This window comes from Amblyomma americanum, chromosome 3 (assembly GCF_052857255.1).
Source record: "Amblyomma americanum isolate KBUSLIRL-KWMA chromosome 3, ASM5285725v1, whole genome shotgun sequence".
In the NCBI taxonomy this organism is placed as follows: Eukaryota; Metazoa; Arthropoda; class Arachnida; order Ixodida; family Ixodidae; genus Amblyomma; species Amblyomma americanum.
Genome location: NC_135499.1, coordinates 84,866,231 through 84,885,753, shown reverse-complemented (window position 1 = coordinate 84,885,753; position 19,523 = coordinate 84,866,231). Strand labels below are relative to the sequence as shown.

General features: G+C 49.0%; 1 protein-coding gene across 1 annotated transcript in view; it reads right to left on the bottom strand.

The window, feature by feature from the left end:
• Window positions 1-18,611, bottom strand: part of LOC144123871 (uncharacterized) — a 29,069-nt gene extending 10,458 nt beyond the window's left edge. The window contains exon 1 of the mRNA XM_077656596.1: window positions 18,399-18,611. Within this exon, the coding sequence (XP_077512722.1) occupies window positions 18,399-18,611 (213 nt within the window). The remainder of the gene's footprint in view (window positions 1-18,398) is intronic.
• Window positions 18,612-19,523: the final 912 nt, after the last annotated feature.

Here is a 19,523-nt window from a genome sequence, read left to right as displayed (position 1 = left end):
TCATGATATAGAACTTACCTCGCCAGAGCCAGTACGATCCAAGGCGTACCGGGTGTCACCCCGCCAGCGCGATATTATGGAGGCTGAGGTAAAGAAAATGCTACAGCTCGGTGTTATTGAGGCGGGTGAGAGTGATTATACCTCCCCCTTGATTTTAGTTGAGGTACCGGGCAAGGAACCTCGTCCTTGCGTCGACTACCGCAGGCTTAATTCCATCACTAAGGATCAAATTTATCCGATCCCTAACATCGAGGAGCGCCTTGAGAAAGTTAGTAGCGCTCAGTTTATTTCCACCCTAGATCTTGTCAGGGGTTATTGGCAGGTTCCACTTACAGAAGAGGCTAGTAGGTATGCGGCGTGCATTTCACCAATGGGAACATTCCGCCCTAAAGTTTTGAGTTTTGGTTTGAAGAACGCGCCATACTGCTTTTCAAGCCTCATGGACAAAGTGTTGCGGGGACAGGAAGAATTCGCTTTACCGTATTTAGACGACGTAGCGATATTCTCTGCATCCTGGTCTGAGCATATGGCACACTTGCGGGCAGTGCTAACCCGCCTGCGCGAAGCGGGCTTGACAATCAAGGCTCCCAAGTGCCAATTAGCACAGGCCGAGGTTGTCTACCTCGGTCACGTGATTGGACAGGGTCGTCGCCGCCCCTCTGAAATAAAGGTGGCCGCTGTGCGAGACTTCCCGCAACCGCGCACGAAGACCGATATTCGGTCGTTCTTAGGTGTCGCCGGCTACTATCAGAGGTACATCCCCAGGTACTCCGATATCGCGGCTCCCCTGACGGATGCTCTAAGAAAAACAGAGCCCCAAACAGTCGTCTGGAGCGAGACAAAGGAAAGAGCTTTTAGCGCCTTAAAGAGCGCCCTAACAAGCCAGCCTGTGCTACGATCGCCAGACTACACAAACGGGTTCGTTGTTCAGTGCGATGCTAGTTAGCGAGGCATGGGCGTTGTACTGTGCCAAAGGGACAATGGAGAAGTGGAACACCCCGTCCTGTATGCTAGTCGTAAGCTGACCTGTCGTGAGCAGGCGTACAGCGCCACCGAGAAAGAGTGTGCGTGTCTCGTGTGGGCCGTTCAGAAATTGTCATGCTACCTAGCCGGCTCGAGGTTTATCATTGAGACGGATCACTGCCCTCTCCAATGGCTGCAGACCATCTCTCCCAAAAATGGCCGCCTCCTGCGCTGGAGCCTCGCTTTGCAACAATATTCCTTTGAGGTGCGTTACAAAAAGGGGAGTCTCAACGGTAACGCCGATGGCTTAAGTCGAAGCCCCTAACGTAGGAATCCGCCTCAAAGTTGTTTGTTAGTGATGTTTTCTTCCTGAGGCAGGATTTTTAACATATTGCTTTTGTTTAGTGTTTCAAAGTGATTATGTGCTTTCTAGTGCAATTTTCCAATTTGTGGACGCGTTCTGAGTGCTGCTTGACTACTGTAAGGAACTAGGCAGTAGTATAAAAGGGGAAAGAGCCTGGCAGAGCTTAGTGAGGGTTGTCTCGTGCTTGCTGACTGAGCGGTTGCGTTTCGGCGTAGTTCTAACGCTTGCTGGGAACGAGCACAAAAATGGCAACTCTCCCGAAGTGACTTTGCAGTGTCCTATGTGATCCTGAACCCGAGAACGAGGCCTTCTCTGTGCGCTGCGCTCAAGCAACGTCGAGGGACGATCGGTTTCGATTACGAGCATCATCGAGCGACATCCCTCTGGACAGCGGATGCAGTCCCCTGACCATCGGGATCTCCTTCTCCCGGCGGGGCGGTCTGTTACGTCTCGCCTACAACGCGCGGTATAGCCGGCCCTGATGCAACGGACGCCGCGGCTTCGTTCATCGCGGCCGCAACGCCTCCCGCCAAGCGCGTCCAGACAGGTTTCAGTGCCACGTGTCGTCGTGCGTGCGTGTGTGTGTGTGTGCATGCTGCTGCCCACGCTTGTCAAAGCGCGGCAGCCGGGGAGAGGAGCTCCCCAACTGGGAGGCAAGGAGGACTGACCGGCGCCGGCCTGGCTGACGCGCCCGTCACGTCTGGACATGTTCAAGCGTCGCCGTATCGGACGCCTCTTCCCAAGCCGTTCCCTCTTGCCCTCGACTCCGTGGGTATAAAGCGAGCTGCCCCGGACGTCAAGGAGAGACTCCGATTTCTTCCTTCGAGTAACGTGGTCGCCCTGACCGGCTGCTTTTTTGCGATGCCAGAATAAACAAGTTGTTCTGTTGCCAGTCGACTCATCCTTTGCCGGGACCTTCGGATGTTTCCAGCTTTGCCCCAGGCCGCCAGGCCAACGCTACCCTTGGGGCTTGCAACCCAGATGCAACAACAGTAAATGGCATCCAGAAGTCTTTAATCCTAGGTGTACGCACTGCAATAGCATTGCAGATCAAGTACACATGGTCTGGACCTGCCCTTTCTATAACGATCCGAATAGAAATGTACAATCCTGGGAGACCCTATTGCTTCACCACGAAGCAGAACAACGCAAAGTCACCGGTCTCGCCCTGACCGCCGGCGAGTCCCAAGGGATTACGGCCGACGTTTAGGGGAATGAATGGGGGTCTATGCTATAGCCTTCTCCCCCATCGTTTTTGACAGGTGCAAATTAAAATGATTTCTCTCTCTCTCTCCCTCGCCAACGAGGTTTTGTGTACACTCTCTACCTTTTCCGTCGTAACATTTACCATCATATGCCCGGTTCGCAATTAGTTGCCCTTTTCTCGCTTGCCATCCGGCATAAGATGACGCATTGAAAAAAAAAATAGTCGGCAGATTATTGCGCTTGGTAATCGGACAGCCACCGCACATGAACGAGGTCTGTGAATGCTATCCCACATTGCTTGAAAGATCTCAAAGCTCTAATTGAATGCTTTGATGGCTGGGAATTGAAGCCGAATCATTTAAAAGCGTTGTAAAACGTATTGGTTGCAAGAATCATGCACAAAGTGTCGGATACATTCTAAATCGCTAGAAAACGGAACTGGGTCCAATTTTTCTCTTCATTGCAAATAGTGGAAATCTGAGGCGGTGCTTGGCGGTATCAAGATTCTTGGTAGGAGTCGCGATAAGACAGCGCGTGAGGTTCTCGAGGCCTTTATAATTGCGAAGAAAGGAGACGCGTGCTCTAGTGCTTGTTTTATTGCCCTTAGCAGTAAGGAAATCGCCTTCATAAAAACTTTTTCATACTCACCAGGCCTTTATAGAGAATGTGCGTGTTCTAAGAATGAAAAATTCCGTTCTGCATATTCTGCTTTTTGTTTAATACTTGTGCGCTGAAAGCGTTCAAATTTTTGCTCTGTTGGTGTTTTATTGTGTATGGGTTTGTTTTTTGCAATGATTATTATGACGCTGATTTTGCAAAGATGTTTTTGCACTAGAAGTAGGCAACAGTAACGGTGAGATCATTTGTGAGATAGGAGGTGTTGCGGTCGCTGTAAATTTTGTTTATGATGGAAGGTTGATGTGATAGCAATTGTACGAGGGTCACGTGTCTGAGTGACCTGTATATATTTGAGCCCCAAACTTTCGAATTACAGTTGGTAGTCCATCCTCTTTCCTATCTCCCCCTTTTTCTTCTCAGTTTTCCTGTGTGCGTTCTTTGGCTGGTTTATTTTCTTAATGCAATGCACCAGCCAGCCCAACAACGTGTTTTAGTGAAGAATGCTCACATTAATTGTTGTCTCAACGCGACATCAAGTGTGCAACGTGCCATAAACTGTGGAAGAAAAGCCGTAATTCGGGATAAATGGCTGCACATTCTGCACAATTAGCACGTGGCATAGTGATAATAACAGGGAGATAACAGCCTGAGCATGCGCACGAATTTGTATAAAATACTTTATGATGTTAATAAAAAGAAAGCGACGGTTTCAGCTCTCTTCATGGTCTAAGTTTATTGTCGCCCAGTTAGTGTCTCTCAGCGTCCCCGTCGCAGCGCGTGTGTTGAACATTATGGACTGTGTTGCACACATTTGTCCTTATAGGCTGTACTGAAAAATCTGGTATGATCCGGTACAGGTTTAGGTGGGCTCGGTTATTGTAAAGAAAAAAATTATCCGTGGTTTAGCTTTGGTTAAACCTGGTGAGAAGCGAAAGAAACCTCCGACTCTACGTCACGTGTTAGACGTACCGCCTGAAGTACTTTCTGCTGTTTCTTCGCAGTAGCACTCTTCCGTCGTTTCTCGACGCGTGTCGCACGTTATTCTTTTGTCTCTTCGGCACGGCGTTTCTTCATAGCCTCATTGGAACATTGATGCTTCGCATTCCGATGCACTGTCACGGCAGATTATCTTCCTCCTTCATAGCAAAACCGGTTTCTACCCCCCCCCCCCCCCCTGCTTGCCGTTGGTGTATATACACAACTTTTCAACCTTGACTTTGACCTTGAACTTCGAGATTTTGGGGGTGGCCCAACATCTTGGTTTGGCATATATGCGCCGCCATGACCTACGTGAGTTCGCTCGATGGTTTGACCTCTAAAGCATTTCAAGGTGATAAATGAAACTACGCTACCGTCTTGAAAACCTGGCGTAGTGAAGCTTTTGCTTCAAAACCTGCATGAAACAGGCTGAGCCGGTGTCATACAGGGTTCTCCCGTATTACTGGGCGGGCCTGGTTGTTGGAGGGAAAATGGGGTTGGAAAAAACTTCAGAGCTATAAAATATCTAAATTTAATAAAGTAGAAAAAAAACAAAATAAAAATTACTTCAACGTAAGGATTCGAATCAAGTATCTTCAAAGCCTACTCTTAGCAAGTAGCCTTCTTCTGATTTACTACTGCTAACAGGCCTCCACATTCTTTGCCGCTCCCGAATCGCTGATTCTAGCCATTTATACATTTGGCGGATGCATGGCCTTCCCAAATATATTTTTTCAATGCACTTGTTTTTTTTTTGAGGCACGAAAAGTAGCTGATTATGTTCCTGACTTGCTCTCAAGACTAGAGGCTTTGTTGGTGCGAAAGGAAGTTTAATATCCTGAAGCCAGCCTTGGGTGCCCCACTATGTTATCGGTATACGTCTTTATTGAAAATATACCTGCGCTCAAACGACACGGACTGAAAGATAGAAACACACACACAGCGCTGGACTTACAACTGAATTTTTTATTCGGGAAACACTGCTCTTTATACACATCAGCAGCTGATAAAAATGGAAGATGGTAACACCCGGATGATAAAAAATCGACAAACTGTCTCGTCACATGTCCAGTCCTACCTTCCCTTTTGCAAAAATGCCTTTTCCTTTGATAGTAGTGAAAGGGACGTGCTACTCACGCATGCAACCCCACTGTCCGCTATGCTCATGGCTTCAATTATTTCACGCGTCGTTTGGTCACGGTTCCTGCTTACTATCTTCGTCTCGTTATAGGAAGGTACACATTTACACTCTTGACAATGAACCACCAAATTCCCATCGCCTTTCCGTTCCATGTTCCTCCGGTGTTCACGGAGCCGCTCGTTCAAACAACGCCCCGTTTGGCCTACATATGCTTTGCCACATGTCAGCGGCATCCTGTAAACCATTCCTTCTGCGCATGCGACCATGGGGACTTGGTGTTTCTTTTTACACCCCTTAGCTTTTCTTTCTGGGTACGTTACTATTTTGCATAAGTTTTCCAATTTGTCCGGGGCTGAAAAAACGACCCTAGTTTTTACTTTCGATGCAATTCTTTTAAGATTATGGGACACCCCATGAATGTACGGAATCACCACCGTTTTCTCCCTTTGTTTTGCTCCCTCCTTGCTAGGCACCGTACCCTTTTTCCCACATTTCTTGAGCAGGCTTTTTGCCTGCCTTCCTTCAGTGTTTTGTCATGATAGAGGAAAGACCGCAACAAAGAAAAAACTTAAGCCGCGGCGGGCACTGAACTTGGTGTAATATTTTTGCTTGTCTCGTGTAATTGAGGATATTCGGAGTTTTCATATTTTTTACCGAGCGCGGAAATTGCAGGCGCAACTAGCCGATTGCCCTTCAAGTGCACCGAACCTTCTTGAGGTATAAAAGGAGGTGTCACCGATGTTCTGCATCTTTAATAAGCACCAGTTTAGGCAGAAAAAATTCACACTATTTTTACGTAGCCCAAGGCCAGTACGACGCAAGGACGGCCCGCACTCCACCGAGGGCGCACACGGTTGTTTGGTTGGTTGGCCTCAAGTAAGGCTGGCACATGCCCACCACGGGGGAGTGGCCAAGACACTGGCAGAACAGGGCGGGGAGCAAGTCTTCGCCACGCGTGTTATCCGCGGTATGTTCCCTCGGCCGCAAGAACACCGTCTCGGTGTATATTAGTGCGTTGCAGGGCACAGTGAGAATTAGAGCTTGAGGCGAGAGGCGTGTCCTGCACCACGCTGAGCTTGACAGGACGTGGTTTCCGTGAAGACCGAAGCGATCTCGTAGGTGCCTGCGGTGGTCTGCCGTAGCAGACGGTGCGGGAGAAGATAACGAGCCAGGCGTATTCAACCCACGCGGCGAGACGGCGATCAAAGCAAGACGAGGGAACCAGGATAGAAGAGACCATGTGGTGACGGCAGTTGTAAATTTACTGCTGCGAGGCCTGCTAGGCTAGTTGTCGGACGCGTGCTAGTTGGTGGGCGTGGTCGGCCCGGGAAATCGCGTGGTGAGTGCATTCGGAAGGCGAAACAACAGGAGTAGGAAGCAGCGTGTCCAGAGAGAATCGGGGCCAAGTAACCGGAAGTGTCATGAGGGGAGGAATTGCACGCGGATGCAACATAGGCGAGAGCATTAGCCTAGTCGCGGTGATCCCGTGCAACGCACATTGCGAACATACCGGTGAGAGTGCGCTTGAGGCGTTCGGTGTGGCCGCTAGTTTGGCGGTGATAGGCGGTGGTCAGCTTATGTGCCACTTGAGGCTTGAGGAATTGGTCTGCAGTGTCGACAAACTCTTCCAATGAACACAACTTTCCTTCTTTCAGGAATAACGCTATAGCTTTGAGCGCGAGTTCTAACGTTTTTGCCAAATCCATACTTTCTGCCGTCGAGAGAACGGAAAGATCCGAGACAAAGAAAAAAGGAACAAGGGAATGAATCCTGGCACAGGCTGTCGACAAATATGGAGCGAAAGGAGAGGCCGCGGTCGGTAAGAAGTTGGCGGCGAGCATGTGACGTAGGATGAGGCCGTTGAGAAAAAACATCAGTAGCAGTACTGGCGGAGAGTGCCCGCGTGATTGCGCAACAGGTAGTACAATCTGCGGAAACTGCATCCCATCTGTTTCTGGAGGAGGACTCAAGAAAGGGAGCCAAAGGGCTAAGCCGACAAGGCGGAAAGGTTATGATGACACGTCAATAGGTTGAAGCACACCAGCTGAGAGAGTGGTGAGGCCTTCCTGGTTATGGCAATGGCTGCAGGCGCCAACACAGCGGCGGACGGAGCGGTACAAGCGGGGCCAAAAGATTCGAAGGTGTACGTGGTCGAAAGTACGCGAGACACCCAGGCGTTCAGCAGTGGGGAGGTCATGGAGTTCTTGGAGGACATCAGTGCGAAGGCGCTCGCGGCCACGACGAGCAGGAGGCCGGGCACGCCTGGTTAATGCTTCTGCGGTATAATGTGTCACCGTGGAGCACATCGAGGGGTCAGATGGGGCGGCGTTGAGGAAGTCGAGAATTGAGCGCAGCTATCCATCGCGGCGCTGTTTTCGCCCATGCTAGCGAAGGCCGGTGTCGCCGTCAGTGCAGGGATTGTCGCACAGGCCAAAGGTGCAACGGTATATGCAATCTTTGTGCAATCGACTAGACCTTTAGAGCGCCGAGTAACGGTACTCCTGAAGGCGTGTGCCCACCGACCAAGCTGGCCCATAGGGTCTTTCAGGGTACAGCCAGAAAAGCGCATTGTGGTTGGTGACAACCATAAATGGGCAGCCGCGTAAATAGGGCCGATGTTTCCTAATATCCCAAACAACGGCCAATCGTTCACGTTCTGTTACGGAGTGATTCTACTCGGGGGTAGAAAGGAGACGGTTTCTATAGGCGATGACAGCTTATTGTGAGCATTGCCGCTTCGAGAAGACAGCGCAAATTCCATAGCGACTGGCGTCGGTACTGACTTCAGTGAGTCCTGCCACATGTAAGTGTGCCAAAATTGCGTGGTGGTAGGCTTCGAGGTCAGAGTGGCAAAGGCTCGTTGTTGGCCGGGTCCCCAGAATAATGCGACGTCTTTTTTTGGGAAGGTTGGTGAGGAAGCTGGTGAGGTCGTCGCAGCCTTCAACGAATCGACAGAAGTACAAGTAGAGCCCGAAGAAGCTCCGAGCGTTGTCGCAATAACGTGTCAGGAGGAAGTCTTTCCCGGCCCGGATCTTATGGTGATCTGGCGTCGCGCGAAACAAGACTTGGAAGTGTTGAGCTGCAGGCCGACGTTACTTAAAAGCAAAAGCGGATTGGAAACGTGAGCGAGGTGAGACGAAAATTGGGGCGGAAAGACAATGACGTTGTTTAGATAGCGCAGGCATGTGGAGCAATTAAAGCCTTGAAAAAGGACACCCAGATGCGTTCGAAGGTGTCAGGAGCATCGCGTAATCCGAAAGGCATAACAGTGCATAGGGTACGCCCGTCAGGTGTAAAAAATGTGGTACTTTCACGGTCCTGCTCATCCACTGTAATCTGCCAGTGGTCTGAATGAATATATATGGGGGAGAATTTGCCACTGAGAGGCAGTCAAGGGCATCATCGATGCGAGACAGTTGGCACACATTGATATTATTCACTTGACGATAATCAATGTAAAAGCACCATGTCTCACTTTTTTTCTTCACGAGGAGGAATGAAGAGACACGGGGACAGTGGGAGAGTTCGATAATGTCCTTGCTAGCATTTTGATAACCTCGGCGTCGATAAGAAGGGCATCGCCGGGGTCTCCGCGGTACGTCACGACGAGAGCTTTGCCCAGCGCTTTGTTATTCTCGCCAGAGTTTTCACAAAAAGATTCTAGAAGGCCATAAAGCTGTACTACTTGGTCAGGATGAAGATCGGTGGCTGTCGCTGTCGCGAAGGCTTTCGTCGAAAGAAGTTGTTGCTGGAACGGGGCTGCTGTATCATGAACATCGGTGACGTCAAATGCAGCGACGTGGAACGGATGGAGACAGAAAGCATAGCCGCGCATATGTTTAACGGGAGCACTTGAGAAGAGAAGCCGAATTTCACAAAAGACCTTGGCGGTGGCGATGATGTGGGGCAGTGCAACGTTACAGGCCAGCAAGATATCAAGAATGGGCGCAGCGAGGTAGCCGCCATCCGGAACAGGCGGGAGGGGATGAGGTCCATGGAACAAAGAAGATGGCTTGGGATGGCAGGCGAGGCTTGTCGGTACAAAACAATCGCAGTGAGGAATCGACGCGTTAAGAATCCAGTAGTGAGAGCTCGAGATAAACGACACCCTTGGAGCAGTCGATGAGATGGAATTGTCAGATAGGAGACCCAAGGCCAGGATGTGGTCATAGGCGCAGATGTACAGTGCAATTGGCGCACAGAAAACCCAAGGCGAGAATGCGGTCATAGGCGCAGATGTACAAAACGGTGAACTGAACCGGGGTACTGTGGGCGGCAGTACTGACGCTAGCAGTGCACATCGCGTCGACAGCAGGCGTGCCATGACCCGCGACACGCATGTTGGTTGTTGCAGGCGTGACGACTTTGCTGAGCCAAAGGCGAAGGTCAGCACTCATCACGGATACATGCGCACCGTTGTCAATGACAGCGTGCACCGTCGACTGTGACGTCCGTAAGTTTGGTCCAGGATTGTAGGCTTGTGCTTGCGACACGTGACTTTGGTGTGTCATGTGGTCTGATGACGTTAGTAGAGAACGTGATCGGGCAATATGGTAATCAGATCAAGTGGAGTCGCTGACGGGACCCTTTAACGCGGTTGGGTCATGCCCTCTAAGGCGGAGCTTTAGTGTCGCCCTATTCCTTTTTAAATGTTGCTGGCGAAATCATACGTTCTAGCTTTCACTAAGAAGTTGCAAATTTTTGATCAGTGAGTGCAGAGAAGGTTTTCCGCTACATTGATCAAGCTGGTAAAGAAGTTACAGGCTCACATCCAAGCTTGAAATTACAAGAGAATTATTTAATGTTTACAGTTTTGGTTTATGGGGGTTTAACGCCCCGAAGCGACTCAGACTATGAGAGAACGCCGCAGTGAAGGACTCCGGAAATATCGACCACCTGAGGTTCTTTAACGTGCACTGACATCGCACAGTACATGGGCCTCTAGAATTTCGCCTCCATCGAAATTCGACCGCCGCGGCCTGGATCGAACCCGCGTCATACGGGCCAGCAGCCGTGCGCCATAACCACTCAGCCACCGCGGCGGCCTGTTTGCAGTTTAGTCCCAGTCATGTATTATCAGGGACAAAAGTGTCCATGATGCGGGAGAACCGATCTAGGCGGTTAGGTGTCGCGCCTGCAAACGAAAATCTACTTTCACTGCCCCACAATTAGACCGCGTGAATCCGGTTCTCACTTCCACAAGTTTAGCTTGGATCAACTGCCTAATAACGAAGCTATAGATTTTTGTTCCCAGTCATGCGTTCTGGAGACTTTTGTCCTCGATGGCACCTTCGGTATGAAACCTGTTTCTTCCGATAGAATGCGGTATCGTTCCATAAAAGATTTTTCAAAGAGACACTGTTCCCAAAAAAGGTTATTCTCACGCATGTAATATTCTCTGTTTCTTGACATTACCATTGACTCCTAATGTTAAGATTCTGATGGGGGGTAACGCGCCTGCATGATATTTTTCTGGGTGCTGTTTCTGCTCTGTTTTCTATATGTGAATGAATAACCATCTGGTAAATTAAAGTACACTAATGACACCCGAATTCAGACCGGATTAAAAGCGGTAGATTCGTTAAATTGCTAGCCAACTATTGTGTCTGGGAGTCACAGGGGCTCCTTGTTTCTTCCTCTCGTTCTTTCAACTTGCAGTTTGTTCTGCACGCTCGTCGCGACGCGAGTTTTTGAGCAACTGAATGCCATAAAAACGGTAAATAATTCCAACCAACTTCTAGACTAAAGTTTCGTTCTGCACGTAGTCGAAATCACCGAGATTTGCTATCCGAAAGAAAACTATAGCATTGGGCCCTGATGTCGCAATAGCAGCGACGCCCAGCCGTACACTTAAATGAAATAGAATGGAAACTTTGAGCCGCCGCGGTAGCTCATTGTTTATGGTGCTTGGCTTCTGACCCGAAAGACACGCGTTCGATCCCGACCGCGGTGGTGGAATTTCGATGGAGGCAAAATTCTAGAGGCCCGTGTACTGTGCAATCTTAGTGCACGTTAAAGAACCGCACGTGTTCAAAATTTTCGTACCCCTTCACTACGGCGTCCCTCTTAGCCTGCGTCGCTTTGGGTCGTTAAACCCTCCATAAACCCATAAACCCAGAATATAAACTTTTGAGCCTGCCATCATGTATCTGCATTGGTCAGCAGTTTTTTCGTGTCATCCATCCATTGAAAATGTTACTGAGTGACACAGAAAGTAATCCGAGTTTGACTTCGCCGGCGTATTACACACGTAATAGCAGAAACTAGCTGGTGTCTAATCTAAAGTAAACAAGGAAGGAAAGTATTTTGAGAGTACGTTACTAATATCATACGATCCAATATTTCAATTAATCAAGTGTCTATTCGAACTAGGAAGTCGTTACCAGTCCCTAACGCTGCTGCAAACACAATTCAAAACGATAATAACGGATGCCCCCACTTCAGCTCTCCTGGTCGGTGGCGTCGAAGCACTGTTGGATGGTGCCGAAATCGGGCCTTGCCGTAGTAACCTGACGTTTATGGCCTTAGTGTAAATAACACATCTGAGACTTTCACCCTGTCTGAAGGATCAATCATTGGCTATTATTGTAATCATGGAGGTATGACCATGTAGGAAACAACGTTTTGGCATTACTGAAATGGAGAGTCATCACATCGGTACAATGACTTTTATGTGACGAAGGAAGCTAATATTAGTAGCGCTTACAAGCTAAAAGGGACAAACTAGATCACCGGAGATTTGTCGTCTTCTGTTTAAAAAGAAAGTAAATAACTACTAGGTTTCGCGCAACAAAAATCAGTTCCGCACTCATTACACTTTAAAACGCTGTTTGCTAGATTTAGATCCCTTGCGACGGCTCACAGACGATGCATGAAGTATCATAGAAAAAAATCAGGGGAAAGTGTTGACCTAAAGTGCGGTGGGGCGAAAGCCTTTAGCGCGGAGTTACTGCTTGTGTCACCGATGTGTGTTTAAGATCTTAAGTACTTGCGTTTGCCCGCATTCTGAGACTTCATAGAAGCGAGCGCAAGGAGTGAGGTTGCGCGGCATCCGACTCGGTCGACAGCTGCGAGGCGTCTGGCGCAGGCGCGGCGCGCGCGCCTGTGGCGCCACCTCGCGCATGAGCAGTGAACTACCAATGACGCAACATGGCTTCTGAGATCATCTGCGCTGGCTAGCCTACCGGTTATCTCGGAGGCCATGGACGCAAGAGCGCGACGGACGGACGGACGCAGCATGAGCCATTAAAGTCTCTCGCCTTAATAACATTTACTGTTTCAGTGTTAACACACTGGCGGCCTAACCGCTTGTATGATGTAAGATGTACAGCATACAAGTTATTTACCAAAACAGAACCCCGTTTCCAGACTCCTCGCGCCATCCAACATGAATGTACCCATCATAATCGAAGTAATTAACAAAATGCGCTAGTGACCCCGAAGTTGTATCATTGCTGCCAAGATAACTGTTCAAGTAGTGATCGCGAAAACGAACGCTCTGACGGTGTCGTGACAGCGGCGTCTCAGGAATTGTGCACGATAATAAATGCACATTCCAATTTAGAATTACTATCGCTTATCAGCCGCATTGCCACGTGACCTGCGCTGGTAGGAGTTCGCTATAGGCCACCTCACAGTTATCTCATCCCTTACAGAGTAATTAAATACGGAAGCTAACTAGCGCCATCGTATAGGAACACATGCTATTGTCTTCAAAGACTTCAGTTATTCTAAGTCTTCAGCCTAGCCATACTTCCGTAAAAAATCACACAGAAGCAACCAGTTTCATCAATATTCCTCTTATTTTAAGATATTAAGCTGATATTTCAACCAGAACATGCTGCGCAGAATTTCGCTAACGTTTTAGACCTTATAATATCGAACAGATTGTACAGCGTAACAAACAGTGCTTACGATTAGACAGCAATCGGTCACAAACTTTTTTGCAGTTTAACGTTTCCTCATGTTGAGTGAAGTTCTTAAAAAAATCGGCGTTAAGAAAGACGACGTTTAAACTACAAGTGACGAGCTGGTAGTTATTTCGCAACGTTCGAAACGGACCTTTCTAAAAATAAAAACCCACGCACAAAAATTCGGCAGATTTAAAGGGGCTGTGAAGGGGGCTCTAATAAAGTTGCGGCACGCCTGGGATATTGAAGCACGCCGCTTTACGAATAGTGTCTAGCAAGAATTTTTTAAATGCGCTTTGTAGATGCTTAGTTAACTGTAGTTAAAATTTGAATTTCAGCGTCTTCGCGCTTTTCCCTCTCCTCTCATCACTTTTTGCACGGTGGAAGGTGGGCGCTCCTTCACCTACCCCTCTATGCGAGCGGAGCTTCTCGACCCGCCGGAGCTAAGCGGCTTATTGGCCGTGTCCACGGTAGCCGCCTGACGTCTGAAAGAATATAACCAATGGCCACCTCTCACCATGTCTACGCAGATGCGGGGGACGGAGGAGGGTGCGAGCATGAAAAAGTCGCCGGGAAGGGCTCGCAAACTTTGACGAGTGATTGTGGGTCCTCTGTTGCGTGTAGAAGAGTATTATTCGGCTCCGGTTTTCATGGCAACGCAGTGCAGTGATTAAGTGAGTTAATGTGCTCTTCTCGGAAGGCGTTTCAGAGCCCCTTTAAGGATTATTTGCGAGCGTTTAGCTTCAGAGCCAATGCGCAAAACCGCAATTCATTAGGGCCCTGAAACGCCTGGAGAACAAGATAAAGTTTTTTTTATTTGCAAGACACATGAGCTCGAACAAAGCCCCTTAGGAAAATAGTGCACATCTGAAGCCATTTACCCCGCTGCTATTCCCTCCAGCAAACCGAGCACCGCCATTTCAGACCATCATGTACGTGTCGTTCGTCAATATATACCCCAAATGGCCTACCTCAATGTGGCGCCGGCTGTCCTCACACCAATCCTACCAAACTTGTAAGCAACAGTTTGTCGCACAGCATTTCGGGTGTTGTACAATTTTTCGTTACATATATATCTTATATGCGCTAGTCAAGTTGGAGGCTAGCTTGCTACAGGGATTCGAACTGATGACATGTGCACTTCCCAGACTCTCTACTTTTCACTTGAGGCGCGGTTGAGGTGTCCACAAAGATGTGAGACAGTTACTGAGCCATTTCCTTTCCTCAAAAACCAACTTTCGCATTAAAAATTGTGACGTAACCGTTCGTCGTGACTCTACTTGAGGAGAACATGACAAAGTTGAATAATGGACAGACCGCCCAATAACATCCAAATTTGGCAGTGGAACTGTCGCGGGTATCGGCGCAAGCGACCGGTATTGCAGAGCACGCTTTCGCTCCGCGAATCAGCCCCCCTTGCTATAGCGTTGCAGGAGACCGGTGGCCCGGCCAAATTACAAGGGTATCGCGCCTTCCACAGTGGGAAAGGGGACAAATCGAGAGTTACAACACTGGTGCAGAGAAACGTAGCAACGATCGAACACGAATTAGAAGACAACGTCATAGAAAACGTCTTTGTAGAAATTCTAACAGGTAAAAAGGAGAAATCACTTTCCTACTCAATATTTACAGCCCACCGCGACAACGGAAGGTCCGCTTCAGGGCGATAATGAACAAGGCACTTAAAATAGCGGGGAACCAGCCGCTAATTATAGTAGGGGATTTTAACGCCCATCACCCGGAGTGGGGGTACACTAAGGAAGACGCAAAGGGGAGACAGTTGTGGGAGGACACGCATAACCTGGGGATAACATTGGTGACTGACCCGTTACACCACACGCGGGCGGGGAACAGCATTACCGCCGATACCTCACCGGACCTGACCCTGATTAAAAATGTAGAAACGACGCAATGAATAAATACGAAACTCAATCTGGGGAGCGACCACTCAATAGTGGAAACCACGGTTGAAATCAGGAGTAAAGTCAAAGGAAAAAAGTGTTTCCGGACGAAAATCACAGACACCAGGAAAACAACTAAGACGCTAGAAGGAGAAAAAGCTCCGGAAATAGCGGATGCCAGACTCTTACACATGTGGGAGGCTAAACAGGGCATGGAACGTCGACTTAAAAGGCAAGGTAGAAACAACAAAAACCTCAGAAGAAGGCTGGCGCGTCATAACAAAGAAATAGAAGATTACGCCTTTAACCTGTGTGAACAAAATTGGACTAACAAATGTAGTGACATGGAAAGGAATATGAATCTCCCCCAGACGTGGAATATCCTAAGACATTTATTAGACCCTGACACGTCCAAAACACAAGCACGAGTCAAAATGGCTAAAGTTAGACACGCATGCGAAGAACAGGACGACGACATATTCATGAAAAAACTCGTCGAGACATACATAGGCGACACGGAAATTAGAGAGCTACCCGACTACCACGGGATTCCAAATGAAGGGCGGAGATAGCGAAACTCAAAACCAAGTCGGCTCCAGGGCCAGATGGAGTCACGAATAAGATGCTCAGGAACTTAGATGACAACTCGATAGCGGCCCTTACCAGCTACATGCAGGATTGCTGGGAAAAAGGGGAGATCCCACCGCTGTGGAAAGAGGCTACCGTGATCCTGATTCCAAAACCCGGGAAGCAACCGCAGCTGGAAAACCTCCGGCCTATATCACTCACGTCATGTGTCGGAAAGTTAATGGAACACATCATTCAGACCAGAATTTCAAATTATATGGAGGAAACAGAGAAATGGCCAGACGAGATGTATGGCTTCAGGCCCCATCTGAGCACACAGGACGTCATGCTGCGGCTGCAGCAAGACATAATTCATTCCAGAACCAAAGACGCGAAAGTCATTATGGGACTAGACCTAAAAAAGGCCTTCGACAACGTCAAGCACGAAGCCATTCTGGAGGGGCTCCAGCAGGCAGGAATAGGGCTAAAAACCTAACGTTATATCAGAATTTTTTTAACGGACCGCACGGCGGTTATAACTTTCCAGGAAATACAATCCGGCGTGATCAGGCTGGGTAACAGGGGGACACCTCAGGGATCGGTGCTGTCACCCACTCTTTTCAACATGGCCATGAGAGGGCTCCCGAAGGAATTGCGAAAAATTGGGAACCACAACTTAAACTACAGCCTGTACGCGGACGACATCAACCACTGGGTCAACAGAGGGAGCGACGCAGAGATCAATGAAACGCTGCAGGCGGCAGCAGACGTCATCTCAAAGTACGCGGAGGACAGGGGACTTAAATGTTCGCCTGAAAAATCAGAAATCTTCGTGTATAATGACAAGGCACTCAGGAACAAACCTCCCTCTGACCCACAGGTGTACGTGGAAGGAAGGGAAATACCAAAGGTAGAGAAAATACGAATATTGGGCCTCCACTTACAAACACACGGGAGGAACACGATCACAATTAACAAATTAGAAAACCACGCGACACAGACATTAAACCTCATCAGGAGGGTCTCACGTAAGGGAGGCGGCCTCAAGGAAAAAAACCTCCTAAGATTGGTACAGGCCTTCATCAATAGTAGAGTGGGCTACGCCACGCCATATCTGAACCTAAATGCAGATGAGAGGAGCAAGATAGACGCGCTCATCAGAAAATGCGTAAAAAAGACCCTAGGGCTCCCAATCTGTACATCGACGGAGAAGCTACTGGCCCTAGGACTGCATAATACGATTGCAGAAATCGCGGAAGCGGTTAAAACCTCGCAACTTGAAAGACTCAGCACGACGCGAGTGGGAAGAGCTACGCTAAGTAATCTTGGAATGGCCACAGACAGGGGGCAAAAGGAAAGGGTCGACATTGACAGGGAAATCAGGGCGCACCTAAGAATCCCTCCCCTACCCAAGAATATGCACCCTGAGTTTAATAAGGAAAGGAGACAGAAAAGGGCGGAAGCGATAGAAAGAATATAGCGGGGTAAACCCCGAAATGAAGTCGCCTACATAGATGCGGCAGGGGACAGACACAGTCGATACATGACCATAGTGGCGGTAGATGGGGAGGGCACCCTCATCACGGCGGCCACCATACTAGGGAAAGAAACCGAGATAGCGGAGGCCACTGCGACAGTCCGACTGGAGGATCCCGATGGGCCGTCCCGAAGATTGGCGCGCGCTGCCTCGCTGGTCCGTGGCTGGGCTGGGCGACGCGGGGGTCGTGCGGGAGTGCTTTTAAGAAGCTTAAACCACGGCACGTGCTGACCGATGCCATAAACGCCTTTCGTATATAGGGTACGTGCACCGCGTCCGTTCCTAACTGCGTGCCTCCCGCCCTCCCACCAAAGCTCGCATCGACATTGGTCAGACAAGGATAGAGGCTTCTAGAAAACTCGAGTCGAGTCTTTTCGACTCGGCGACCACGCCAGCGATCCAAGTGGAGAAGGCATCACTCACCACGCACCAGGTTACGCGCTCTCCGTCGGCAATGAGTGAAATTTTCTCCAAGCTTCCCGAATCGTGAACGGCACGCGCGGGCGTTATTCCTTTCGCATCGCACCGGCTTCACAAATGTGCGCCGATTTTTGTGACAGCGTTGTACCTTATTCGCCTAAAACATGCCGCTATAAAAATGGCGTAACACCACCGGTGTTTGGTGGGGATGCAAATAGGGAGAAAGCATCAATTTCATTTCACATTATTTCGGCAACGAAGTCACCTTTTGCTGAGAAAAAAAAACTCTTCCCTATCCGGAATGGTAATTTATCACTATAGGGCAACTTCTCTCTGCGGCGCCTCCTTTAGTGTCTCTTTAAGCAGCTGTTGACTAGTGCAGAAAATGCGGACGTCACAACAGAGTGGTAGCAGCTGGACAGCGGTGGGAGCGTGCAGAGAGCTTTATTTTGAGGTTGAAAACTGCCTACAATATTCCTTCATCCAGACAGATGGCGCAACTTGGAGATCGTCGTGACACATGCCATCGTTCTCCCAAAGAGGTTCGAAAGGCGGCGCAGTCTTCTCTGAGTACCTCGCTCATTTCCTTATTTCTTCTTTTATTCAGAATCAGACCTTGTTAAATGGTTTGGCTATACATCAGCTATCTCGTCACTATCCTGGTCTGTTGGCTACCGGGAAAATGAACTCGCCTTCAGCACCCACAAGCATGATAAAACAATAAGTAGTTGGGCGCTGTCTTTATGGTGTGGAGATAATTATGGCCATTGAAACGCACTTCTACGCAGCTTACCAGATTCTCAATGTGCTCCAGCAAGGGCTTGCGCATAACGCGTCGACGGTGACGAGTTGCGTAGCCGGTGCCGCAGCCAGTGCGATGAACTCCGGCGCCCATGCTCCCCGAGCTGAGATCCTTGTGGTGGCCACCACCACGCTGGGCAAAAACGGACGGCAGGCGTACGGCGCCGCTCGAATAGCTGAACTGAGGCACCGCCGGGGCTGTCATCGCCGCGGCCGAGCGCTTCTTCTGCTTCCTCTTGGTCCAGGCACGCGGGACACGCGCCAAACACGGCGGGAACGTGGAGGTTGATGGTGTTACACTGTGAACTATGTTTACTGCTCTAAAAAAAAAACGATCACAGTAAAAGTGGATCTCCCGGACACCTGACTTGAAATTAATTTTATTCGATGATAGAAACCGTTCTATGCACTAGGTGGCGCTAGTGACGCCGAGAGAAATATTAGAAAGCACTTGGTTGCATTTGCAAAATAAACAACTGACAAATTCTCTCTTCGCTATAAGACGCTTCATATCGGCCCCAAGCGCTACATCTTCGGCGAATCGACAAACACAGTGAAGGAAATCGCATAGCAGATATCGTTTCGGCGCCGGTCTCCACAGTGTCTTCTACCAGCTTGTCATCCTAGAACCAACTCCCGAACCAGCCTTTCCCTTTCCGTCATTTTCACAAATATACGCAGCTTCCTTCCCAAACGCGACCTTGTATCTAACCTTGTACCGTCGTCCGGAAGCAACATATTTGTACTTACAGAAACATGACTCAACGAAAACATCAGCGATTCTGAAGTTCTGCATGATTTGCCAAATTTTCGCCTCTTTCGAAACGACTGCAAGGGTTCCCGAGGGGGGGGGGGGGGTTTAGTCGCCGTTAATCGAGAACTACCATTCTTGCTTGTCAACATCACATCCCACCTTGAAATTATGTGGCTAATTTGCTGCAATGCGCCAATAACACCCCTTATTGGCGTCTGCTATCGACCACCACATAATAGCCCTGACTTCCCCCGTGAGTTTAACAGTGTTTTGCTACAATTAACAACTAGGTATCCAAGCGCACGAATTATTCTTTTCGGTGACTTTAACCACCCATCTATAAACTGGCACCAACCTTACGTT